At 41.0% G+C, this 25270-nt stretch overlaps 3 protein-coding genes across 5 annotated transcripts; all 3 read left to right on the top strand.

The window, feature by feature from the left end:
- The first annotated feature begins 3602 nt into the window (after nucleotides 1-3602).
- LOC118207062 (14 kDa phosphohistidine phosphatase-like) lies at nucleotides 3603-7150 on the top strand. Its single transcript, XM_035380346.1, has 3 exons — nucleotides 3603-3790; nucleotides 4317-4444; nucleotides 4828-7150. Exons 1-3 carry the CDS (start codon nucleotides 3637-3639, stop codon nucleotides 4918-4920), a joined length of 375 nt encoding a protein of 124 aa, XP_035236237.1. The 5' UTR covers nucleotides 3603-3636; the 3' UTR covers nucleotides 4921-7150.
- A 503-nt stretch (nucleotides 7151-7653) lies between these two features.
- nelfb (negative elongation factor complex member B) lies at nucleotides 7654-14234 on the top strand. 2 transcript variants are annotated; one of them, XM_035435458.1, is made up of 13 exons: nucleotides 7654-7914; nucleotides 8354-8514; nucleotides 8673-8772; nucleotides 9009-9239; nucleotides 9534-9719; nucleotides 10146-10258; nucleotides 10551-10653; nucleotides 11127-11222; nucleotides 11459-11601; nucleotides 12098-12204; nucleotides 12790-12931; nucleotides 13337-13445; nucleotides 13628-14234. In XM_035435458.1, exons 1-13 carry the CDS (start codon nucleotides 7813-7815, stop codon nucleotides 13784-13786), a joined length of 1752 nt encoding a protein of 583 aa, XP_035291349.1. In that variant the 5' UTR covers nucleotides 7654-7812; the 3' UTR covers nucleotides 13787-14234. The 2 variants fall into 2 exon arrangements, with proteins under 2 accessions (XP_035291349.1, XP_035291350.1); XM_035435459.1 differs by lacking the exon at nucleotides 7654-7914 and adding an exon at nucleotides 7928-8032.
- A 1365-nt stretch (nucleotides 14235-15599) lies between these two features.
- Nucleotides 15600-23442, top strand: LOC118237373 (P2Y purinoceptor 2). 2 transcript variants are annotated; one of them, XM_035436017.1, is made up of 3 exons: nucleotides 15600-16178; nucleotides 16747-16911; nucleotides 21446-23442. In XM_035436017.1, the coding sequence occupies exons 2-3, from the start codon at nucleotides 16861-16863 to the stop codon at nucleotides 22562-22564; spliced, it is 1170 nt and encodes a 389-aa protein (XP_035291908.1). In that variant the 5' UTR covers nucleotides 15600-16178; nucleotides 16747-16860; the 3' UTR covers nucleotides 22565-23442. The 2 variants fall into 2 exon arrangements, with proteins under 2 accessions (XP_035291908.1, XP_035291909.1); XM_035436018.1 differs by lacking the exon at nucleotides 15600-16178 and having other exon boundaries at nucleotides 16769-19344.
- The last annotated feature ends 1828 nt before the right edge of the window (nucleotides 23443-25270 follow it).

The raw sequence follows: 25270 nt of genomic DNA, 5'->3' as shown, positions 1-25270 counted from the left end.
AAAAGCATTCTATGTTTACTTCACATAATATTATTTCATGACTAGGGGTGGGTATCGTTTAGATTTTGATGATGCTTGTGCTAAAATAATAACTTTTGAAATTGTATGGTGCCTGAACTGGTCTACCTTCTTTAAAAAACATATTTTTTTATTGTCAAGGCACATTCCATTGTTTGAATCCTTTTGGGCACAATACAGCCACACTTTAGACAGTTTTGCTTTTGGAATTTTGACCTAGTTTCACGTCAACTAGCTTGCTAATAGTACCTGCTGTTGACAGAGCAAGGGTAACTTTAGTGAAAATGGCACTGAAAAGAACCACTGAAATCTGCATTTAGATTTGGTCCAGTAGGTAGGCCGGTTGTATGGGAACCGGTGCCATAGTGTTATCGGGTTTCACTACCCGAACCTATTCATGGCTCAGACAGCTACATGACTACAAGGTAGCCCCGGACTACCATTGCAGGCTTCGCCCACCCATAGGCTTATTCTGTGGGCCTGCAGCTGGGTACTATTGGAGTTCTCTTGCAACAATGTTACAAACAGTGAACAAAATGCTTATTCAGGCCAGATAAAAGACAGTCAATTGGACTGTTCATGGCCATTTAAGTAAGTGTTTATAATTGTATTTCCTTATGCAATATTGATATGCAAATTACATCAGATTGTTCAATACATACAGTTGAAGTTTAAAGTTTACATACACCTTAGCCAAATCCATTTAAACTCAGTTTTTTCACAATTCCTGACATTTAATTCTAGTAAACATTCCCTGTCTTAGGTCAGTTAGGATCACAACTTTATTTTAAGAATGTGAAATGTCAGAATAATAGTGGAGAGAATTATTTATTTCAGAATGATTTATTTCTTTCTTTCATCACATTCCCAGTGGGTCAGAAGTTTACATACACTCTGTTAGTATTTGGTAGCATTGCCTTTAAATTGTTTAACTTGGGTCAAACATTTCGGGTAGCTTTCCACAAGCTTCTCACAATAAGTTTCTGGAATTTTGGCCCATTCCTTCTGACAGAACTGGTGTAACTGAGTCAGATTTTTAGGTCTCCTTGCTCGCACACGCTTTTTCAGTTCTCCCCACAAATTTTTGATTGGATTGAGGTCAGGACTTTGTGATGGCCACTCCAATACCTTGCTTTGTTGTCCTTAAGCCATTTTGCCACAACTTTGGAAGTATGCTTTGGGTCATTGTCCATTTGGAAGAGCCATTTGCGACCAAGCTTTAACTTCCTGGCTGATGTCTTGAGATGTTGCTTCAATATATCCACATAATTTTCCTGCCTCATGATGCCATCCATATTATGTGCACCAGTCCCTCATGGTTGTGATGGTATTCTTCGGCTTGCAAGCCTCACCCTTTTTCCTCCAAACATAACGATGGTCATTATGGCCAAACAGTTCAATTTTTGTTTCATCAGACCATTTTCTCCAAAAAGTAAGATCTTTGTCCCCATGTGCAGTTGCAAACTGTAGTCTGGCTTTTTTATGGCAGTTTTGGAGTAGTGGCTTCTTCCTTGCTGAGCTCCCTTTCAGGTTATTTCGATATAGGACTCGTTTTACTGTGGAGATAGATACTTTTGTACCTGTTCCCTCCAGCATCTTTACAAGGTCCTTTGCTGTTGTTCTGGGATTGATTTGCACTTTTGACACCAAAGCACGTTCATATCTAGGAGACAGAACGTGTCTCCTTCCTGAGCAGTATGGCGGCTGCGTGGTCCCATGGCGCTTATACTTGTGTAATATTGTTTGTACAGATGAACGTAGTACCTTCAGGCGTTTGGAAATTGCTCCCAAGGATGAACCAGACTTGTGGAGGTCCACAATTCTTTTCTGAGGTCTTGGCTGATTTCCTTTGATTTTCCCATTATGTCAAGCAAACAGGCACTGAGTTTGAAGGTAGGCCTTAAAATACATCCACAGGTACACCTCCAATTGACTCAAATAATGTAAATTAGCCTATCAGAAGTTTCTAAAGCCATGACATCATTTTCTGGAATTTTCCAAGCTGTTTAAAGGCACAGTCGACTTAGTGTATGTAAACTTCTGACTTACTGAAATTGTGATATAGTGAATTAAAAGTGAAATAATCTGTCTGTAAACAATTGTTGGAAAAATTACTTGTGTCATGCACAAAGCAGATGTCCTAACTGACTTGCCAACACTATAGTTTGCTAACATGAAATCTGTGGAGTCGTTAAAAATGGGTTTTAATGACTTCAACCTAAGTGTATGTAAACTTCCGACTTCAACTGTATGTTTAGGAAAAGTCACCCAGGGTATAGCCCATATGGACAGCAGATTTTTTGATGCAGATGTATTAATGTGACAACAGTCAAATTGACCGCTGTGGTATTTCTACTGTTAACTGCTTTTTAACTATGCTACTTTAGTTACCTTGCAAATGCTACATTTAAAAATTGTTAGATAGGCCTGCAGAGCATCTACCGACAACAGTTAGTAAATCTATCGTGAATACAATGAAACCCATGAAAATGACGTGCTGTAATACATTTAAAAAATATTACACTTTAATGTATTTGAAATCCATGATAAAGGAAAAATGACTCTTTGAGCTAGAATGCATGCCTGTTTGCATGTATGTATGTGTATGCAAGTCTTTCCCGAGATTTAATTATCTTATGGTTCATACATTTATATACACTAGTATTAGCAGTTACATATAACACACAGTACAAAAAGAAATTACATCTCAGCAAAAACATGTTTTTAATGTGCAAAAATGCGAAGTTACGCACAGGCTACAAAACACTGCCTGTAAGTTATTAATTAAAAGTGGCAAAATCTAGGCATGCCGTTAAATGTATTGATATCAAAAAGAGGCCAAGTTACAGCAAACAAAATTGGCTCACACTAGTTAAACAAGCCCGATTCCGAAAGTTTCTTTTCTGTAAGATCGGCACTGTGTTTATGGGTTTTACTATCTGAAAAGAATGTGGTCATTCAAACTTTGTGCCACATCATTGTCAAATAACAAAAATTGCCTCATGGAAGAAGACATAATTAAAAATTTACACAGCTGATGAAAAATTTACACTCCAGAAATGATAAGGAATGAATACATAAATACAGATTAAAATTACTACTATTTAGGCCTATTAAATAAACACTGAATCCTACAGACCTATCCAGACACATGCTTTCCCCATTAATGTGCTGTTTATTTGTTGGTCAGATAAAGTTTAGCCAAATAAGCACAATAGTGTAATTTTTTTTTACAATGTAAAAAAAAAAAAATCTTATTTGTGAACACAATAGTATTATTATTATTATTATTATTATGCAGTATGTCATGATGTGCTTTTTATACACCAAAGTACACCTATACACCTAGATTTTGTTTCACTTTATGACTTATAGACTGTGCTTTGTTTGTGTAACTTTTTGTTTAAGTTTTGTACCACGAAAACGGGTTATTTATTTATTTATTTATTTATTTATTTTTAGACATAATGTTGTAACAATGAATATGTGCAATAAAATCACTTTAAAAATTTTTTTCAATATTCTTTTTTCATACACAAACAAAACTACAAAAACCACAATCAACTAGGTTTTTTTCCGGAAGTACATGCTTTGTAAACTCCCGTGGGACGAACGAACATGGCGTCTGCAGCAAGACTAGCAGCTATTCCAGAGGCTGATATCGACCCGGACGGCACATTTAAGTATGTTTTGATACGAGTCCACAGTACAGAAGAGGGCGATGATTCAAGCGTAGATATCGTGCGTGGTTATGCTTGGGCAGAGTATCATGGTAAGTGGAGGAGACTCGGCTTCTGGAGTAACTGGCTGTCAGCCGTAGCATGGCGTACATACGATGTGTATGTAGCTGAATAACGTTAGCCACAGTAGTTATTGTTTTCATGTGCATATGCCAGTTTGGACACGTTTATTTTGCGACACATGTTATTTTAGCTACATAGTTGGCAATAATGGCATTAACAGCTTTAAACTGAAGCAACTGCATGCAACCTTTCGCTCATACATCGTGTTGCCGATAACGTTACACTCTCGTTCATTCAAACTCGATTCAATGTGACGATTCTCACTGAACATTTCTTGAGAACCACACTTTATTATGGTGCTAGCCTAGTATATGCATATATTGCTTTTGATTCGAGAGTCTCATTTATGTGTCTATTTTAAAAGCAGACTGCATTTGTCATATGGGCTACTTTAACTGTACGTCCTGCAATTACCTGCACAGCTGCCTAACGAGCCAATGAGAAAATGGACTACTCCACACATCGGATCAAGACTATAACGTGTTTCCTTTCCAGCTGACATCTACGATCGGGTGGCCGAAGAGCTGGAGAAAGGCGGAGGTCTGGATTGCGAGTGTGTAGGAGGGGGAAGGATTAAACATGACAGCAGTGCCAAGAAGATCCATATTTATGGCTACTCCATGGTGAGCAGAGTGATGTATTTTTGCAGTGCGCTCAAGTGTAATAATAAATTTAGCAGATTCAATCAGTGGTTTGTGTGAAATAAACAGTAGAACAAACATGTTCTTCATTTTTCTGTACATATGTTAACCTGGGTTTCACCTGCCCCTTAGACATTGGGTAGTTATATAGAGTAGCTTGCAATGTGCCATGTGCAAACTCTAGGTGCACTATTACTGCTTGGACTATGTGGGCCATTTTGGATCTTAGCTTCCACAGTGGTAATAAGTCCCGTCCCCTTAACCATTACACCACAGAGCAGATTGTCAGAAGTGGCATGATGAGTGTAGCTCTGTGGCAAAGGAACATTAACATTAAGAAGTGTTACTGTGTCATTTGAATGCAGGGTTTTGGGAGAGCCAATCACTCGGTTTCCATGGAGAAGCTGAAGGCCCGCTACCCTAACTATGAGGTGACATGGGATAATGAAGGTTACTAATATCCCATATTGGAACAAGTGAAACGGAGATGGATTGTCAGCAGATGAATGGGGGTAGTCCTGAGCAATGTGCTGTACAATTGGACTCATCTGAGGAGGCCTGGGATTTTTTATCCAGGCTAACATCAACAACAAAGCTCTTTTTTTTAAAGAATTGTCTTTTATTTTGTCAATTTGCACAGCTGGATATTTAAGGTTAAGGAATCATGGGTATAGCAGGAGTATTCGAGCGTTAAACCTGCAGGCATCCGATCCCGGTTGCAAGTCCAGTCCTACATTGCATGGATACCCTGATAGGGGCTTTCCGTGTCAGACTATTCAAATATATGCAAATAAATGTATCATTTTAATAGACTCTTAAAACACGTGGTGCCACACCAAGAGGTATTGAATACTAATATTGAAAAATAGATAGCCAATCACTCACACACTCTCATTTTCCCATTCTCACTAATTTGAATTACATTCCTCACAAATGCATCCTGTTGTATGATTGTTTGCAGTGTGCCAAACATGTAAACCCATTCTTGGATGGATAGAAAAATCTATGCATAGAAAGGGAACCTACAACAACGAAGCAAAAGGAGAAAACCAAAAGCTGTGTGACATTAAAGCACATTTCTTATTTAAAAAACCCAAACCATATTTATTATTGCATGGTATGTGGGAAATAAAATAAACATGAATTTCTATTATTTTCAATTGTCTGTGAAGTTTGACCCCCCATTCCCACCACCATTTCTTCGGGCTGTAGTTGTGGTCAGAGAATAACTGTTTAGAGTCACATAGATGACTAACACTGGGTCGGCTGAGATTGTGCAGTGCCCACTAGTGGTTGGCTGTGGTAATGAGAGTGATTTAAATCCGGAGAAAATATCTCAAATGATGGATTGTATTTTGAAAGAGTTTGAGATGTGTATATGTGGAAGCATTTAAAGGCTATGTTCTCATGAGCCACTGTTGTGGGGATTACATGTTTTTGGAAAATTATGAAAAAAAATATTGTAGTGTAATTTGTCATGTGTCTGGATGTTTTACATGTAAGACTAAGGGCACTACTACGTAATAAAGAACATGATGACAAAGGATAAGAAAATATGTAGATGAGAGCTAAATGGAATGAGAGAGGGCTACTCACAGCTGGGGACAAGGACATGTGGATGATGTTAAAGTACCGATCATGTAGTGTATATTTTTGAACACACAGGACGTGGTAAGGCCCCCATAAATCTGACGACATGTGGATCCATCCACAATATAAATGATTAGAAGATGAAGATAATGTAATAACTATTGGATATCTAGTTGTTAGATTATTACCTTTGCAAAACAATGTAATTTGATCAGGCAAACTTGCTGTATGTGACCATAGGAATGTTGTCTGTTCTCTCTCCACTCTCTCCCCTCCACAACCATGAAAGGAAACATCCTTAGGGCAATTAAAAGTCAGGTTACAGGTCTGTACAAACCTAGGGTGTCCTTTGGTTTTCTCTCCCTTTAATGTTTTATTACTTTATTACCTTCTGGGGGAAACACAGAACCACAAACTACAGCCTGGCTAAAATCCTTTTGATTTTAAGTTTGAATGCAATCTGTGACATTAAATTCAAATCATTGATTGAAAATTATTAATTGTCTATGTAGGTAATAGTTGTTGAGGCCTGGTAGTTGAAATTTATGTTTTTAGAAGCAGTTTCAGGTGGAAACGAACACACTGGTTGGATATGGAAAATATTTTGCCTCAAGGTGGAGATTAAAACTGGCTAGATTTACCAATTATGTGCCTATAAATATCACTTCTGTTGTTAAGAGGAGAAGTAAACTTCCATGTTTTTGTCAGAGGTATTCAGTAGCTGAGCTGGTTTACCTACTAACATATTCTTGTTTGGTCTCATTATAAAGAGGATGAAACCATGAATCTTTTGATAATATCATAGTGCTTGGTCCTGTTTCCAGCAACATAAGGTAAATGTAAAAATGTAAAATTTGTAGCTTTCAGACATTTTCACTCCTGGTGTTTTGGAATATTCAGCTGTCTTTTGGTTTTTGAACTTTGATTTTGGTTTTCTTGGGACTTCTTTGGAGAAACAAACTCTGGTTTGGTACCTTCTTTCATTTCTTTTGTGACTGCATCTTGTCTATGTCAGTAACATTAGTTATTATTGAAGGTAGTCAGCCTTCATCTAGATGTTGCATACTTGTTGTAACTTAATAAATCTTTTAATTTTAATCTGGTTGTGCGTTGTACATTTTGATAAAGGTTGATCCTACAGGTTGCTCTGCCTATCAATGAATTTCATGATTTAATTGATAATTTATATATTTGATAATAATTTAACAAATTAAATCAAGTGCATGTATTTTACATGTTGGATAAGAGAGGCCTTTTAACTGTTGATGCACTTGTGTTTGGTATTCAGAGTGCCAAATATTCAACAAAGGTGTTGGCTGGTAAAACTGCTGGATTCAGAAATTAATCCCCACTTCCCGTCATAACTAATACACTCAACACTTTATATCATTAACATAAATTTCCAGTTGCAAATTGCTTTAGCTAAAAATTTAAATTGCCAATAGAAATATGCGTTTATCGTAGATCGATCGAATACATACAGAAACATAAAACATAAATATCTGACTTGGCTGCACATGGTATTAACAAATACAGTGTAATATTAATCTCCTGGAAGTACGGAACCTACATTTTCAATCCTTTGTGTACTCATGAATGAGGGACTGTTGATGATGAAGCACTCCCAGGAAGTGTGTTGTGCTGCAAACAAAAAGTAACGCTTAAGTGGCCAAATATCTTCGTAGATATATTATCCCCTGGTATTTTTCTAATATTGCATGCAAGTGCAAAGTGCACATAAAAAATAACGATTGTAAAAGATGTTTGCTGGGTTACCCGAACTTGGAATCTCCAACGGAGAGGATCTAAAAGAAACTCTGACTAACTGTACAGAACCTCTGAAAGCCATCGACCAGTTCCAGGTAGCTAATCGGGTATCATAAGCAGCTAACAGCTTAGCATGGTAGCTCGTTAATGTACGCAGTCCATGTTTGATTGAAAATCGGATCATTTTAGTCCTGCGACTTAATTTTGAGAAGAGTAATAATGCCTTCCCTTTGCTTGTCCATTTTCACGAAAGATAAGATTTCACACGATAATTATTAGCTAGCTAACACTAAGAGCGTCATTCGTGGCCATTTTTGCTATACAAGTCCTTCAATTATTGTTCTGCTTTTATACTTTTAGGTGGTTCTGGGGGATATCAACATTAGCTAGGCAACAGTATCTACTGCCAATTTACTAACGTATTTTCCAACAGTATGTCGCTACAGCTGGGTATACTGCTATGTTTATGTCTTGTTATGAATGTTCAATTGGCCGAAGTTATCTGATGGTATACACACGTTTCTATGAATACAGACCGAGAATGGCATCTTGCTGCCAACATTACAGTCAGCACTTCCTTTCTTGGATCTTCACGGCACGCCACGCCTGGAGTTTCATCAATCAGTTTTCGACGAACTTCGGGACAAACTGATGGAGCGGGTCGCCACTATAGCCGAAGGGAAGGAAGAAGACCGGTAACACATGCATTTTTAAACAAGAACAACGTTATATAACAACATTATATTCATATAATTACTTGTAGTATTAGGAATAATAATAATAATAAAGCAATGAGGTCACTGTCACACACAAGACTTATCCTGTATGTTTTGTGTTGCTCTTACCTTCACAGATATGGCAAGCTTGAGGAGCTGCTGGAGAAGAGCTTTCCTCTGGTCAAGATGCCGTCTATCCAGCCAGTGGTCATGCAGGTGTTGAAACACCTGCCTAAGGCAAGCCCAGATTAGATAGGATTTGTCTGCACAGGCCTCTCCTTATCATTTGCAAGCTTTTTAAAAATTTTTTTCAATTGTTCCTGGGTAAAAGTAGGCATATTTTTAATTTTTATACGTGTTGTCCTGTCCTGTGTCAGAATTCACACCAGTTCCCCCATTCTGCATGACCCCAAACCATAATGGGCCATGGTTTGACACTTCCTGCATTACCCCTCCTCCTCCTGTCTCCCCAGGTGCCAGAGAAGAAGCTGAAGCAGGTGATGGCAGATAAGGAGCTGTATAAGGTGTGTGCGGTGGAGGTGAAGAGGCAGATCTGGCAGGATAACCAGGCTCTTTTTGGGGATGAGGTGTCACCGCTGCTGAAGCAGTACATTGTGGAAAAGGAGGCAGCACTCTTCAGCAACGACCTCTCTGTCCTGCACAACTTCTTCAGCCCCTCGCCGAAGACACGCCGACAGGGAGAGGTGGGCACACACTCCAGCACGCTTGTATAACCCAGGGTCACATGGCAGCCCTGTCTGCCAGTTTGGTGTTTTTGAGAGTACCAACTGTAGTTCGGAAAATGGCAATGTGGTGTAGTGTTCGAGAGCTGGTTGTGTAACACAGTGGTTGCAGATTCAAATCCCTCTGGATACAGGTATCTGCTAAGATAAAAATAATAAGAACTGATATTTGGATCAGCAATTTTGAGTTTAGGTAGGCACTAAACTCCATTTGTTGCCTTGCATGTAAGGTTGTTTCACTCTTGCTTGGCGCAGGTGGTTCTGAAGCTGACGCAGATGATCGGGAAGAACGTGAAGCTGTACGACATGGTGCTGCAGTTCCTGCGGACGCTTTTCCTGCGCACGCGCAACGTCCACTACTGCACCCTGCGGGCCGAGCTGCTCATGTCCCTCCACGACCTGGACATCAGCGAGATCTGCTCCGTCGACCCCTGCCACAAAGTACGGCCCACGCCTGGGGGGCGCACAGAGGGGAATCAGTTTGAGGAGTGGGAGGGGTAGGGTGATGGGGGGCATGCTAAGAGGAGGACTATGAGAGAGCCTGCAAAGAGAGTGTGGTAGGGGTTTGTGAAAGTAAGAATGAACTGAGGGGGTGATAGGGCACCAAAAGCACATCTCGCATCTCATGGATGGTCAAAAGGTTCAAATGCAAATGGGGCGAATGTGTATCACGGGACAAACCTTCAAGGCATGCACGCCACAGAGCTCTCAGCGTCCTTCGCAGGTTATGGCTTCGTCTGAAGGTAGTCTAGCTGTAGTGGTGGTACAGTTGAGCACTGTCGCTTTTTGTGGATGATTGGTTTATCCCCAGGTGACCCCCTATGTTCGACTGACCCATATCTCTCTCTCTCTCTCCCCCGCGGTCAGTTCACCTGGTGCCTGGACGCCTGTATCCGGGAGAAGTTTGTGGATGCCAAGCGAGCCAGAGAGCTGCAGGGCTTCCTGGACGGAGTAAAGAAAGGACAGGACCGAGTGCTGGGGTGAGCTAGAGCTGTACTTGCATGCCTTGTAATTGCAGCATTGGAAAATAACGCTCCCCTCCCGCTGTAGTTTAAGCCAGTCCAGGTCTTAGCAGAAGCTGGTCGGTGTGCTGAGTGAGATGCACCAGCAGGCACATTTCACTCAGGATGCACTCATGCATCTAGTATGACCTGGAAGAGCTCAAACTGCTCATCCTTGAGAGTTCTGAGAGATTTCTATGGTTCTTCTGTTTGGAAGAGGTAAAAAGGCCCAAAGGGCATTATGATTTAATGGGTTTGTTTTCCTTGCCAGGGACCTGTCTATGATCCTCTGTGACCCTTTTGCAAGTAACACCCTGGTTCTGAGCACAGTGAGAAACCTGCAGGAGCTGCTGGGACAGGACGCGCTGCCCAGGGTGAGGGACCTCTGCCTGCACGTGCCTGTGTGCACTGCTGCTGTATCCTCCCTTACTCAGGTGGTTTGGGTTTAGCGCAATAGCCATGCGACGTGGAGGTTTGCGTTTCCTGGACTTGGAAACGGGTGTTTCTGGGTTTGAATCCAAGCGGTGGTCTTTTGTCCGACATACATTTTTCACATACGCGCCAAATATGTTCCTTTTCATTGAAACTAATGAAAAAACTAAGTTTGTGGTCCCCTTTTACAAATGGATAACAGAAATATTTCTGGTGCGTTGGTTTCCTTATGAACTGGTATTTTCTAAGCAAACATGCTATGAGGTGATGCTTTCTCAGTGATAGCAGTTGTTTACGTGTTGAGTCGTCTTTTTTTTCTGGTTGGGTACTTGACTTAATATTAAGTTGGTGGGACACGATCAAAACCAAAAGCATTACCGCTGCTGACTGGGGGTGGGTGTGTGTCTCTGAACAGGACAGCCCGGATCTGTTACTGCTGCTGAGGATGCTCTCCCTCGGCCAGGGAGCCTGGGACATGATCGACAGCCAGGTCTTCAAGGAGCCAAGACTAGTATGTTCCAGGTCTTCTGTGCGTATCATAACCCTGCATTTCTGAGAGTCGGCTACTTTACAGAAAATGAGTCGATTCGTCAGCAAACTGGTCCTTGCCTAGGCGTCCTGTAGGTGCCACGTCTCACATCTGAGGTCCTAAAGACCAGTTCTTGCCTTTTGAAATGAAGGTACACAGAGAGGCAGTGTTTCGTGCTCTGCAGCCTGGGCCCGTCTGACCCTATCTCCCCCCCCCAGGAGCTGGAGGTGGTGACCCGCTTTCTGCCAGCCATGTTGTCAGTGGTGGTGGACGACTACACCTTCACTGTGGAGCAGAAACTGCCCAGCGAAGAGAAGACTTCGCTGACCTACCCCACCACCCTGCCTGACGCCTTCATCAAGTGAGTCTGCATCATACTCCCTGTCTGTCTTCCTACAGTGTAGGCATGCAGCCTATTGCTGTATATGCATAAGGCCGCAGATCCCTACAAATGCATAGCAGTTTGGGCTACTCCAGGTCCTACTATGAGCACATTAGCTTCCTGCTTGTTTCCATGCCTTACGCTATCCTGCTACTAGTAAAAGAAGGACTTGCTCAAAGTACTGTACTTAAGGAGTGTTGATTCCATCCATTACATTACATTTATTTGACATTGTAATCTCTGAACAATGTGTTAAGGTATGATTTGCAACGTGCCATGCTTCTGATAATAAATGGCATGACATACAATTCGCTGAAAGCGCATAAATCCTGCTTTGAGTACATTTTTGAATGAGGGGGATTTTTTCTTTGTTTTCATGAACAGAACTGTTTTGTTCATGGTCTCTGCCCCCTGCTGGTGGCTTTTCAAAACTTTTTTTAAAAATCTGATGTGATTGTGTCCCCCCTCGACCCAGGTTCCTGCAGGAGAACAGGGTGGCCTGCGAGATGGGACTGTACTATGTGCTCCACATCGCTAAGCTGAGGAACAAAAACGCCCTGCAGAGACTGCTGCCAGCCCTGGGTCAGTTATGCCCCTTGGGTCGGATGGTCTTAGGGGGGAAAAGCATTAAAAACATGACACTCTAAGCCAACTTTTAAAAATATTTACTGTGTGATATTTATGTTTTATGTTGATGTTAAATGTTTTGGCATTGCTGGCCTCCTTCAGAATGCAATGGCAAATAGACATCAAGGAGCAGCCAGCCAGCATACAGGTTGTATTCTAATTAATGTTAACCAAGGACAAAGCAGAAATACAGTAATCAGATCAGCTGATAGGGAATGCAGCTATCGATTGAACGAATTAATGAATCATTGCATTTACATAGCACTCAAAGTGCTTTACAGTGATGAGTGGAAACTCAGCTCACCCACCACCAAAGTGTAGCTCTCACTTGGGTGATGCACGGCAGCCATTTTGCGCGTGAATGCTCACCACCCATTAACTAAGGTGGAGAGGGAGAGAACGTTCTTTTTTAACCAATTAAATTTCATGTGCTATGAGTTACCATGTGTAGTCTGGCCAGTACAGAACCCTGTGGAAGGTCTTGTAGCCTGCTTTTGAGAACATGGATTGAACCCGTTGTGCCTCTCTTGCCCCTGGCAGTGGAGACCCACAACGACATGGCGTTTGGGGACATCTTCCTCCACCTACTGATGGGCCAGCTCACCCTACTGTCAGACGAGTTTGGGACGGAGGAGTTCTGTGCCGCCGTTTTCGATGGTTTTCTCCTCACCTCCTTCTCCAGGTCTGAGTTCTCTGGCCAACACGTTCAGCCATTTTGCTCTGGTTCCACAAAGCTCTGTAACATGGCTCTGTAAGGATGTTGCCAGGTGTAGCCTTTTCCCTTACAGCTTTGATCCAGGTTGTCTCTTCACATTTACACACAGCATGCAGTTGGCCCTGCCTAGTGATTCACTAGGTTATGATGCACCCATTTTGTTGCCAAAAAATGCAACATTCTGATAAATGCATGAAGTGATCTCATTTTTTCAGTGCAACCAACTGTGCTTTAATGACCAGTGGGAATTATTTGATTTCCTTCCATAATATTTAAAAGACACACAGGTTCTCAAAGTGACTGTGACTGTCTCTGTTCCATTTGTATTGATAACACTAATGAGTATGTGTGTGTATGTGTGGGTTTCCGCAGTAAGGAGAATGTACACAGGCACACGCTGCGCTTGTTGCTGCATCTCCACCACAAAATTCTGCCATCTCGCCTGGAGGCCCTGATGAAGACACTGGAGCCCCCAAAACAGGTCAGCTGACTCACAAACCTAAAATAGCATATCCCCATTAGGCATGCCAGGTCCCCATAAGCCATCAGTTTTGTATTATTTCCCCTGATAGTGTGCCTACAGGCAGGATCAACATATTTACATAATCTGTGCTTAGCCCAAATGACAAGGTTTCCTCTCTCTACTGCCCCCCGACCCTACAGAGCAGTGATCCGGTGAAGGACCTGTACACCCAGCTGACCGAGAAGCTGGAGGCCCAAAAGAAGAGTCCGCCACAGCCTGCCGAAACCCCCTCCCTGGACCTGGGTCTTCACCCCGTGACTGTTCCCACCACAGCCTCAGCTCCCACTACCCCAATTTGAGAGAGTGGGGGAGGCTGCGCCCCCTATTGCCCTGTGGCTAATGAACAGTCCTGTCTGTGAATGACAGTCCACACAACTACTCTGCCCACCATTGGCTGGAGCAAAGACTTGACTTAATATGAGTTTAGTTCAATACAGTACACACACGCACACAAAAGGATGTTTCTTTCAAACAGTCGTGGGTGTTTTAGTGGTCACAACTTTGTGTTTTTCTATATTTTGTATATATTTAAAAGTGGCATTTCAAAGATTTTTCCAGCTATAACAACGTACATCTGAGACAGACATTTTCAGTGTGTATATTTTTTTCATGGAAAAATACAGTCTTGCTTTATTGTTGTATGACTTTAAAATATATTTTCATATATGCCTGGACTGAATGTTTGTACTGTGGTGGGAATCGTGTCTGTGGTTTAACATGCTTTAAATAAAATGATTTAGAAATGTAGGATGCTAGTATCTTTTCCGGTTCCTTAGTGCTAGTATTGGGAAGTGGGGAAAGCTACATTAATGTAGAACAGAGTTATTCAACTACTACTTTCTGGGAGCAAGATCAATTTAAAAATTGTGCATAGGAACCTTCAGGGTCCAAGTTGAACTATGCGGTTGTTCCCTGCACTTGGACCGGTACTTCTCTCTAGGGGTTTCGTCATACTTGTTCCTGGTTATGGTTATACACTTTGTTGTACGTCGCTCTGGATAAGAGCGTCTGCCAAATGCCTGTAATGTAATGTAATGTAATGAACCAAGGTTGTTTTCACTGCTGCAGTTTCCCCAACTGTGCAGCAGTTTCCCCAATACTGCCAATATCACCCTATTTCAAATTACAGTGAAAATGCAAACTTCACCCAGGGAGTTTCCATATTCATGGAGGAAGCAGGTGAGTACCGATGCCAACTTATGGAGGAAAACCAAACATTTTATTTATATTACAAAATATTTCAGTTTCCTAACTGAAGCAGAAATGTGTCTAGAGAGCTACTGAGTCCCTGTATACGCTTGCTTGTGGCTTAGGCTGGCAATAAGAAATGGAAATATAAATACTAAATAAAAGTGGCTTCCATGACCACGATTAGACTTTTGACCGTGACAGTTTCACTTGATTTGTAGTATCAATGGCATCACGTGTCAACTCTGATGAATGCTATCATATTTTATGTAATCTTAGCAGGCTGATACCAGTTTGCTTTAAAATATTATCAGCTAATACAGCTTCAATACTTTCATGAATCCCTAGTTAATGGGTTGGTCCTACTTATTTTGTCATTAGTGGGACGCACACTGACCATTTTTCTCCCGTTTATGGTAAGAAATCTGAACATCTGGCCTTGCATAGTAGCACTTGCCAAGTGAATCAGAAATGTTCCTGTTTAATGTATCAAATATATAAAATTTTCACAAATGAATGCTCTATGGTTTTACGCGGAATGAAAGTTCATCTTTCTGATGAAATGTTTTAAGGTACGGTAATTATGTTCACTCTTCTTTGAACACAGACAACATAGCTCAAGAGAAAACTTGGGGCATTTAATCCACCATTTAATTTTTTGATACAGAGTCAGTGTCACCCAAACGCTTCTCTTCTGGCAAGTCCCTAATGACATTTTAATATGAAAATTCTGGATGAGAGTTTGCTGTTACACATATTCGTAAAACTTTTCTTGTACCTAAAATGCATGTAATACGTCGTACAAATACATGAAAATACTCGTAATCTGCATGATCAATATGATGGACATGACTATAGGCTGTGTTTAAAAGCAATCAACATCAGAAGACATTTCCATAGCAACGCCCAGCGTCTCCATGGCAACATCCTCTCGCTCTCTTCACAGGTCTTCTGTGGGGTTTAAACTGATATTCGCGTTTTCACTGCAGTCAGTTCATTTTAAATGTGCATTTTACAATTGAATTGATCATCAAAGAAAAATAACGATTCGCGTTGGATGAGGTTCAGTGGGAGTGATCGGTCCCAATGTAATTCTCCTGGCTGTGTTATTTATTAGTTTCTACAACTAATTAACGACATTTGCGATTATTCGTTCAGTTTGTGTATTTACATCTAAGTGAATAAGGTAGGTGCTAACTGCAGTCGAGGCATCCACGCCCCCTCCCCATAAAAAATAAGCGACGAAACGCTGTTCATCCCACGCTTTTCCAAGTCTCAACTGCCCTCCATTCCATCTGCTTTCAACCTCCCTCCCTCCCTCGTTGCTTTTCTCTGTTGTGTTTCAATGCCTTCACAACCCGTCACCACACAGAGAATGGACCCCACGATTCTCATCTTTTTACTGTACGTGATGATAGCCCATGAACTGGTTTGCGGCTGGATGCAATATCGAAGACAAGCAGCCAAGCCCCGGAAACGTCCCTGCCCAGTGTGGAGCTCGAGGTGGGTTTTAGCAGAACGTAAATACCTGGGCACAGGGCACGTGCACATGTTTGTAGAATTGTGTTGTGTCATAAATTAGCGTTAAATTAGTGGTAGATTAGTCTTTCTGGGTTTGCAGGTTTGTTAGATAATTTAAGAAAATGTACATGCATTCCTTTGTGTGCCTGCCTGCATGCCTGTATGTGTATGTCTGTGTCGTCTGTGTTTGTGTGTATGCCTGAAAATGAATACCGGAATGTGTGGATATCTTTGTGTACATGGACATACCTGTGTGTTTGAGTGAATGCATATTGTGAGCATGTGACAGTTTATGCTGTGTTGATCACTCCAGAAATTATTCTCTGCAATCCCCCCCCCCCCCCCCCCCCCCCCCCCCCCGCCACTGTGCCGATGATTCCACATTTGTGTGTCCACATAAGGCATAAGGCAAAAGACTGTGAAATTTATTCACAAGTAAATCATTTTGAGGTAAACGACGTAATTCAGTTGGACGCATGTCTTTGTTTCATATTAATTTAACTGCTGTTATAAATTATGAATATGATGCTGAAAACCAGTCTTCTTGCAGCATTCGGGTGTGCCATGGGACATTTCGAGTCAGCAGCCAGCCGGTGAGATCAGAACGGGTCAGAGACTGGAGGAAGAGTGGCAGGATTGTCAGAAAGGCCTGAGAGATGCAGGGATGGAGGGAAAGATAGAGATGCATGGAAAAGGACCTCTCCACTTACCTGAGGTCTGTGCTGTGATAAATGGGACCTTTCTGAACAGACTATTAGTTCTGCTCCCTCCCTCCCTCTTTGACTTTGTAAACCAGGTTCATTTTTTTCTACTCTGAATCAGAATCAAGTTGAGAGTGACGTGAGGGAGACCTGTGTTCAAGGTCACGTGACCTTACCTCTGTAAAAACCAGTAAATGAGTTTTAATGCAGGTGACAGAGAATCCCCACAACATTGGAAATCTAATTTCCATTTCCTGGGTACTACAATATGTCCAGAATATCAATACTAAATTTATTTTGTGACAAGTAACATTTTTATTCTGTGATGCATTTCTTTTTTTTCTTCTTTTTTTTTGCTGTGGACTAGTCAGGAGGTCTGTAAGTGCAGAAACCACTATTTTTGAAAATGTTTTCAATTACACAGATTGTGGTGCATGCTACTGCTGATGGGTTGGTCCTTTATTCTGGAGTGCGAGTGCATCAAGACAATCAAGGCTACAACATGAAATACACTTAGCTGAAAAGGAATGAAGCTACTGATGTTTGGACCCATCAAATGTGATTAAATAAAATGATCTGAAACAGGTTCACAACTGCCATCAGTTAAAATGCAAACAAGTTGGTTAAAGGAAAGAGTTAATCACTGTGTTTCTTCTTTACAGACCACTACACGCACAAAATGGTGTTAATGTATATTCAGAGACAAGCTCAGATCCAAACATGGTGTACTTAAAGCTTGGTTTCTATTCTCTTTTTTTGTGTCTGCTTCCCTATTTCTTACATTCAGAAGGTTCATAGTTTGTTAATTTGTGGATGTGGAGAGCATACGATGTGAAGTATTAAATAATGAACATTAATGTCTGCCATTGTTAATCTATTACAATGTATGATAAAAGGCTGTACTTGCATGCTGTATGTACAGTATATGCTAATACTGTGGGTTCCACAGTGATGTGCTGCGTGTTTTCAAGATCAAGCTTGATACAGTGCTTGATACTATCTAGTTTGTAGGTAAATGGTGAGCACTAGAGCAAAGAGAAAAAGTTTAGTGATATGAAAATGGAAAGCATTGTTGGGTTGAATGGCCTGTTCTCGTCGTTATGTTCTCTAGTCATCAGGGATATCAGTGCAGAATATGCAATATCAAGTTAGATGAGTGATATCAGTGTATATCAGATGGATATCATTGCAGATTAGAGCGACATCGGTGAAGTATGAAAGAGTGTTCCTACAGACAGGAAAGACATTGGCACAGATTAGTTATACAATGCAGTCCATAAGTATTTTTCAGGGTCAAAAAGTGTAATGTTCTTGATCGGCCAAGTAAATCACCCAGCGTGAATCCAACTGAGCCTGCATTTCACTTTCTTGATGCAGGACTGAAGGCAAAATCCCCCAAAACAAACAGGGACTGAAAATTCCCCAGCAGAACATCACCAGGGAAGATACCCAGCATCTGGTGATGTCTATTGGGAACAGACTTCAGGCAGTCATTGAGTGCAAAGGATTTGCTACCAAGCACTAAATACAATGACTTTACGAGTGATTATGTTAATTTGTCCAATTGCTTTTGTCCCCTAAAAAGGCAGACTATGTATAAAAAGGGCTGTAATTCCTACATGCATCAGGTACTTGCGAAATTCGTACAGAATGTACTGTATCCGGTCAGATCAAAAGTTTATCAGTGTGCTTCTAAGGAATGTCAGTGCATATTTCAAGATCTACCTGACATATAAGATTTATGTCCTTCCTACTTATAGAAAACAAACCTAGTGTTTTAATTCCGTGCAATTAGTAAAACTGCATGGTGTAACACGTTGTATCCCTTGTCATGCTTCACATCTATTACTTTCAATGTTGTCATTCTGCAATTTACATTCAATTCAATTCTCAGTTCTAGTTTCTCATTTAGGTCACATCATGCCGTCAGTACATGTGACTCTCTTCTTTTTTTTCTTCAAACGATTGTATTTTTGGAATTGTGTATTTTGGTGGTTTGTTTTGTACTTATGCTGTCTCATGATTTCAGTACACGATACAATACTGTATGGCTTTAATTAAGCAACACAGAGCTCCACCGTGAGAGATCCAAAAATAACCCTCTTAATTTCTGTGTTGGTGGAAGTCTGTACCGATAAATTCTTTCATTGCTGCTTTAAGTTTGGGAAAATTAATTCTTGTTCTAACAACCTCTAGTCTTAAATATTTTTTCTTATGGGTTTTTAAAAACCCTTTTAATTTGCAGGGACTGCATGTAAGAGTGTTCTTGTGCACGCAAGGGTGTATGATGTTCCTTTTTCAAGAAACATTACTGCGGTCTGGTCAGGTGACTAAATGGCACTTACTGTATACAGACCTGCCCGTACACTGGATCACACATTTATAAATCTCAGTGATAGAAAGAGTTGTTCGTTGCAGTGGCAGAGATCCTTTTTGGGCTGAGACGAGTAAGTATTCAAAAAGGTGTCTAATGGCACTTGATATTTTTTTATGGGTTTTTTTTGTGAATCTTCATGCGACTTGCATACGATGCATATTTACTGGTATTCTGAACTCAACCAAAACACTTATTTGAAACAAGCTTATTATGCCATTTATTTATAGGTCACAATTCTCATGACTTAAATGTTGAGTACAATGGACAATGTATAAAATTAAATGTATTTTAAATTATGTTTATGTTTCATTTTCCACCTGTGGTCACAATGATATATGCATGTACGCACATATCACTAGTCAGCTAACTGCTCCACTAATCTTAACTTTCATAATCTGAAATAATATTCAGTAATTAAATGACATTGGATTTTTCATTATATTTTTTCATTAAAGAATGCCTTCTGCTAATCCTGTAGTCAGTTTATAACAAATACGCTGCACAAAATGACCCCATCACCAAAGAAATGGGATGGGAAAAGGGAATATTCATTATTTATAAATAATAATCATGGTAAATTTAGTCTCTGACAAAAGTAGAAAAGCCTGAAATTCAGTGTGTTGGTGTCAAGCAGTTCAGAGTAATCTAATAGACCAAAACTTATCTCAAATGACTTAGATTATAAATGATACTTAAAAATAAATATCACACTATGAGTCTAGCATGTGTCATTTACTCAGATACACTTTCACTAATGTGAGGCTGTGAAATTCTTTGGTTTCTGTTCCTCAACTCAGTTCTATTTGAAATTGGCCACTCTCTGTGAAGGCGTCCAATTAGGGCTGGTATGACTTCAGGATCAAACAGCGAATGAGTCCAAATGGATGAGTAATCAAGCTATCTGAAGCCTCTTCCTCACGTGTATTATTCAAAAAGTTACTAAGTAATTGTCCTTGTTCAGTATTTATTTCTTTAGGTTTGGCTAACGCTGTTATTTGTACTTCTCCTGACAAGACTCTCATCATGTCTTGTTGCCTGTCCTCACCGCCTAGGGGATCAACTCTTAAATCATCTAATGGCTTGACAGTGCAGTTCTCATTGCTGTGTTTAGCATATTCATTATTTATAAATAATAATCATGGTAAATTTAGTCTCTGACAAAAGTAGAAAAGCCTGAAATTCAGTGTGTTGGTGTCAAGCAGTTCAGAGTAATCTAATAGACCAAAACTTATCTCAAATGACTTAGATTATAAATGATACTTAAAAATAAATATCACACTATGAGTCTAGCATGTGTCATTTACTCAGATACACTTTCACTAATGTGAGGCTGTGAAATTCTTTGGTTTCTGTTCCTCAACTCAGTTCTATTTGAAATTGGCCACTCTCTGTGAAGGCGTCCAATTAGGGCTGGTATGACTTTAGGATCAAACAGCGAATGAGTCCAAATGGATGAGTAATCAAGCTATCTGAAGCCTCTTCCTCACGTGTATTATTCAAAAAGTTACTAAGTAATTGTCCTTGTTCAGTATTTATTTCTTTAGGTTTGGCTAACGCTGTTATTTGTACTTCTCCTGACAAGACTCTCATCATGTCTTGTTGCCTGTCCTCACCGCCTAGGGGATCAACTCTTAAATCATCTAATGACTTGACAGTGCAGTTCTCATTGCTGTGTTTAGCATGCTGATGTGGCTGACCACCTTCTTCCTATAGATCAGCTCACAGGCCTGAGTGTCATCTCAGCAAAGATAACCCTCCTGAGTGCAGGCCTCTATGGAAGGGGCTGCCTCTTGTCACTATCAGGATCTGTCGGAGGACTTCCTCAAATGAGGTTAAATAGCTAAGTTTACTCAAAATACTGCTTTATGCTGACAACCCTCCCCCTTAATCACACTAGATATACAGTACTACTCCTTACCATCTATTTTGCTTTCAGTCCAATTTAACACATACTGCCTGTACTATATGTAGGGCAATAGACGCTTGCGGTGTGTGTGGGTCCACCCCAGCATAGAAATTGTGGCTTCGCTTCAAACTTTACTCAATCTCGAATATCTTTTTATCAGCTTCACCATGGCAACCCCCTCAGATAAAACATTATTATAATGTAACCCAACATCCCCTTTTTTTTACAATAATTTAATATCTTTATGTTTCCTGCTTCCTTTAAGGTCACCAGACCTGTTTTGACATCCTTCAAGCCCGACCTGGTCCTAAAGATGAATTTCACGCCGTCCCTGTCCACCCTTACCATCAACCGCAGCCTCTCAGAGTTCTGTGAACCAGAGTCCCAGCACATCTCTATCGCTGTGAGCCTCTGCCTGGTCTTCCTGGGCGGGGCCGTGCTCAACAGCTTCAGCCTGTGGGTCTTCTGGTTCCGCATGAAGCACTGGAGCGCCGGCACCATCCTGCAGTTCCACCTGGGCCTGAGTGACGCCATCGTCACCCCTGTCACGCCTCTGATGGCCACACACTTTGCCATGGGCAGCTGCTGGCCCTTTGGGCAGTTCCTGTGCCAGCTGAAGATCGCTCTGCTCGGCGTGCACTTCTACGGCAGCGTCATGTTCCTCACCCTCATCAGCATCCATCGCTACATGGCCGTGGTCCGCCACAAAAGCGGCTATGCCATGAAACGCACGGCTTTCGTTCACAAGGTGTGCGGAGCCGTCTGGCTCCTCCTGCTGGCGCAGGGGGCGTCCTGCTTCGTCCTTCTGGGCACCAGCCAGGTGGGCAACTGCACCCAGTGCCTCAGCATTCACCAGGGTGAGTACATCGAAGCGTACTTTGTCATCAACTTCATCCTGCTCTTCCCCGCTTTCCTGGTGCCCTTCTCCATAGCAGCGGCCTGCTACTGTCGCCTGGCTTGCTCTGTGTCGCGCATCAATACCAACTCTGCTAAGGGCCAAGCCATTAAGGCCAGGTCACTCAAGATGGTGGCCATCTGCCTTCTGATATTTGGCTTGTGCTTTGCCCCGCTCAATGCAACCCGGACTATGGGTGTGGTGATCAAGAGGTTCTACCCTGAGCAATGCAGCCTACTGCTGAAGGTAGAGACGTCCTACTACGTTGCCTGGATCCTGGCCTGCGCCAACTGCTGCTTTGACCCATTGCTCTACTGCTTCGGATCTCCGGACTTCAACAGAGCCATGCGCTGCTCCCTCAAGAGGTTTGGACTTGGATTTCAAAAGGCCCACCCAAAAAATGAGGAGGACAGTCAGGACCTCCCCACCAGGCCTGCCCAGACCACCACTTTTCTGGATAAGGAAACAGCATCCAACTACAGCATTTGAATGCACTCATTATGTGGTCAATGTGGCTACTGGGTCGCTTTGTCTTGTTAAGGCTCTGTTCCTATGTGTATGTGCCCCATGTTCTGCAATCGAATCAGGACTCAGACAGTTCCAACTGCCGCTCAACACACAGGATGGTGCATAACTGGTCTTGGAGTGGAAGGGTTTCGGTTGGCAGGATTTTCTGCATCTTGCTAAGCATCCTGTCGCTCATGTGCCTACCGTCAGGTTTTGCCACCCGTGTCTGAAGTGTTCTCCTTCAGCATAGTGGCTGTGTAGTTAATAATAATAAAACAGAATGTGAGTCTTTTATTAACTAAATCAACAACATTTTTTGTTTATTGTTGTTCATTTCTATAGTTTTTCAGTCATCTTCTCCAAGGGGCAATGTAGAATGATTCAAATAAACTCTGCACATTCACTGATAGAGAAGTTATACTGGTATCATAAGCTTACTTATAGAGTGGAGTAAAGAAACACTGAACACCGAATATCTACGTCCTTTAGTGAATACAGTTAACCAAATGCACTGCATTTTACCACTTATTGTAAGTGTCAAGACTAAATATTCATTCATACACAGAAGCACAATTGACTTCATTTGTGTTTGAAAGAACGTAGTGACAGTCCAAAGGCTTCAGATTGCTACATATGGGTCCTTGTCTTTTGGATGATTTGGAGCATGTTGGTTTGCTTGCTATTTTTAACATAGTGCTCAAGTTGATTCCACAACCGTGTTGTGAGCACTGTTATAGGGGTTGCTTAGTGATACAATTTTTAAGGGATTCAGTTTGAAACTAGGCTATTGTAAGTTTGATTCTCCCATTGGAAAACAATGCACTTCCCATGAATTGCTTTATTAAAAATGTGGCAGAATACACGTCTCACTCAAATTATTCTTGCGTGTGTTCTTGTAAACCAAATTTTAACAGCATGTACAGCCAGTACAGAAGTCCAAGGGAAAGGTGTCATCAGTGCAGTGAAACAAAAAAAAACATATTCCAGGATCATGTTGTCCTTGCACTAATTTAATGTGCAGGCAAAACAGATGAGCAGCACGCTCACTACATTTCTGACAAGCAGCAGCAAGAGAATCCCTAGGGTAGAGACAGAATTACAATACAAATAACCGGCTGTCTCTTCCATGTTGACTTATAAAAGTGCTCACAGGACCGTTAAAGAGAGTCCAAGAACACTCACCAAGCTGTCCTGAGAGTACCAAGACTTGAATAACAGAATTGTTAGAGTTGGCAAAGAGGAAGGGGCATACTAATGGTACTTTCAAAACAGAACTGAACACTCAGGGGAAGTTCACCAACCCTTCTGTACTTATTTTGTACTTCTTCTAGTAGAGGAAGCACGAGAGCCCAAAAGAACTGTGAAACCAATGACTTTTCATGCCAGGCTACAAGCTCACAGTCACACCCACATAATCTGACTTCAAATGACACTGCTATAATATTTTTACATAAACATTCCATTGAAACTAATTAAGGCTCACCCTCTTGTGACTGGCACCAAGACAAACCAATAACACATACATGCAGTTCTGAAGTAATATCATATCCCTGTTATCCACAATAAAATAAAATAAAATGTCTGCAGCAGATTACCAACATGCAAATCAAGCACTAAATACTGGAAGTTGAATTTGTTATCAAATAAAGTTCAGTTGCACTCAACCAGGTGAAACTGAAGTAAGAACAAATAATAAAAATTAGAGAAAGGTTTGTTTCCAAATGAACTTTGACTTCGATCTGAATTCAACACTTTGACTTTCATCTGAATTAAATTCATATTTGGTCTTCACTTTAACTTCCAACACAAACATTTCACCTTTTCATTGCAAACTCAGATGAACAATTTTGTTTTTGTGATGGCTGAACTTGTCAAACTATGTTTGTGAAGAATTTATTTTCTTTTTTCCTTTAATTAGCCAAAGTTATTGACAAATGTTGATTGAATCCAGGCCCAAGAGAACTGTACTTCACAAAAGACCAGTAGATGGCAGTGTGCACTGTCTTCATTTGGCAGAGGCTACACCAAAGGTGGGAATTCCAGATCATGCTCTGAGAAGATAACCAACAACAAATTCTTAAAACATTTTTTTTTAAAATATTGTATCCAACTAATAATTTTAGTATGGAGGTGATGCGGGATGCCTTATCATTTTTTTTATCATCAGATTTTAGATCTTTCAAAAAAGTGTGTGGAGATCTGCCATGGTTGTATGTGTTCAATGAATGGATCCAGTACTAAACTCATGGAAACAACAGGAATCAAAAAACAAAACAAAACAACAATTCAACTTGTAACAAGCTGTGAAGCTGAGGTGCATAGACTTCCGTCAAATATTTCAGCATTTTTGTGGGCAAAGAACCACCAAGTAAAACTACTATGATGCCTGTTGTTTTATAAACCAACAACCGACCAACAATCCGCCGCAACTAACCCCAAAATGCTTTGAGAGAAACCAGGGAAAGAATTTCACTGGCCTGCAGAGACAGGTTTATTAAATAATATTTCTCTCTTTTACCAGGTGGTTTTTTTGTTTGTTGATTTTTGCTTAGCAACCTCTCTGCCAATCACAGTGCCGTTACAGGTAGCGTAGATCCATCAGTCACAGACAGGAAATGGCAAATATCACTTTGGACAGTTAATGTTTGATTAAGAGGAGTGCTTTCCATGCTGTCTGCGACTCAGTCC

The sequence above is a fragment of the Anguilla anguilla genome, chromosome 10, assembly GCF_013347855.1.
Source record: "Anguilla anguilla isolate fAngAng1 chromosome 10, fAngAng1.pri, whole genome shotgun sequence".
Taxonomy (NCBI): Eukaryota; Metazoa; Chordata; class Actinopteri; order Anguilliformes; family Anguillidae; genus Anguilla; species Anguilla anguilla.
Note: the sequence above shows the minus strand (reverse complement) of the source record. Positions and strands in the feature narration are given on the sequence as shown.

Excerpts from the sequence above, each read along its gene's own strand:
- LOC118207062 (XM_035380346.1), top strand. The coding sequence starts at position 3,637 with ATGGCGTCTGCAGCAAGACTAGCAGCTATTCCAGAGGCTGATATCGAC. Across the intron at positions 3,791-4,316 it reads TGCTTGGGCAGAGTATCATG|CTGACATCTACGATCGGGTG; the intron begins GTAAGTGGAGGA and ends TTTCCTTTCCAG. Across the intron at positions 4,445-4,827 it reads ATATTTATGGCTACTCCATG|GGTTTTGGGAGAGCCAATCA; the intron begins GTGAGCAGAGTG and ends ATTTGAATGCAG.
- nelfb (XM_035435458.1), top strand. The coding sequence starts at position 7,813 with ATGTTTGCTGGGTTACCCGAACTTGGAATCTCCAACGGAGAGGATCTA. Across the intron at positions 8,515-8,672 it reads GAAGGGAAGGAAGAAGACCG|ATATGGCAAGCTTGAGGAGC; the intron begins GTAACACATGCA and ends TTACCTTCACAG. Across the intron at positions 11,602-12,097 it reads CTGCCTGACGCCTTCATCAA|GTTCCTGCAGGAGAACAGGG; the intron begins GTGAGTCTGCAT and ends CCCTCGACCCAG.
- LOC118237373 (XM_035436017.1), top strand. The coding sequence starts at position 16,861 with ATGGAGGGAAAGATAGAGATGCATGGAAAAGGACCTCTCCACTTACCT. Across the intron at positions 16,912-21,445 it reads GACCTCTCCACTTACCTGAG|GTCACCAGACCTGTTTTGAC; the intron begins GTCTGTGCTGTG and ends GCTTCCTTTAAG.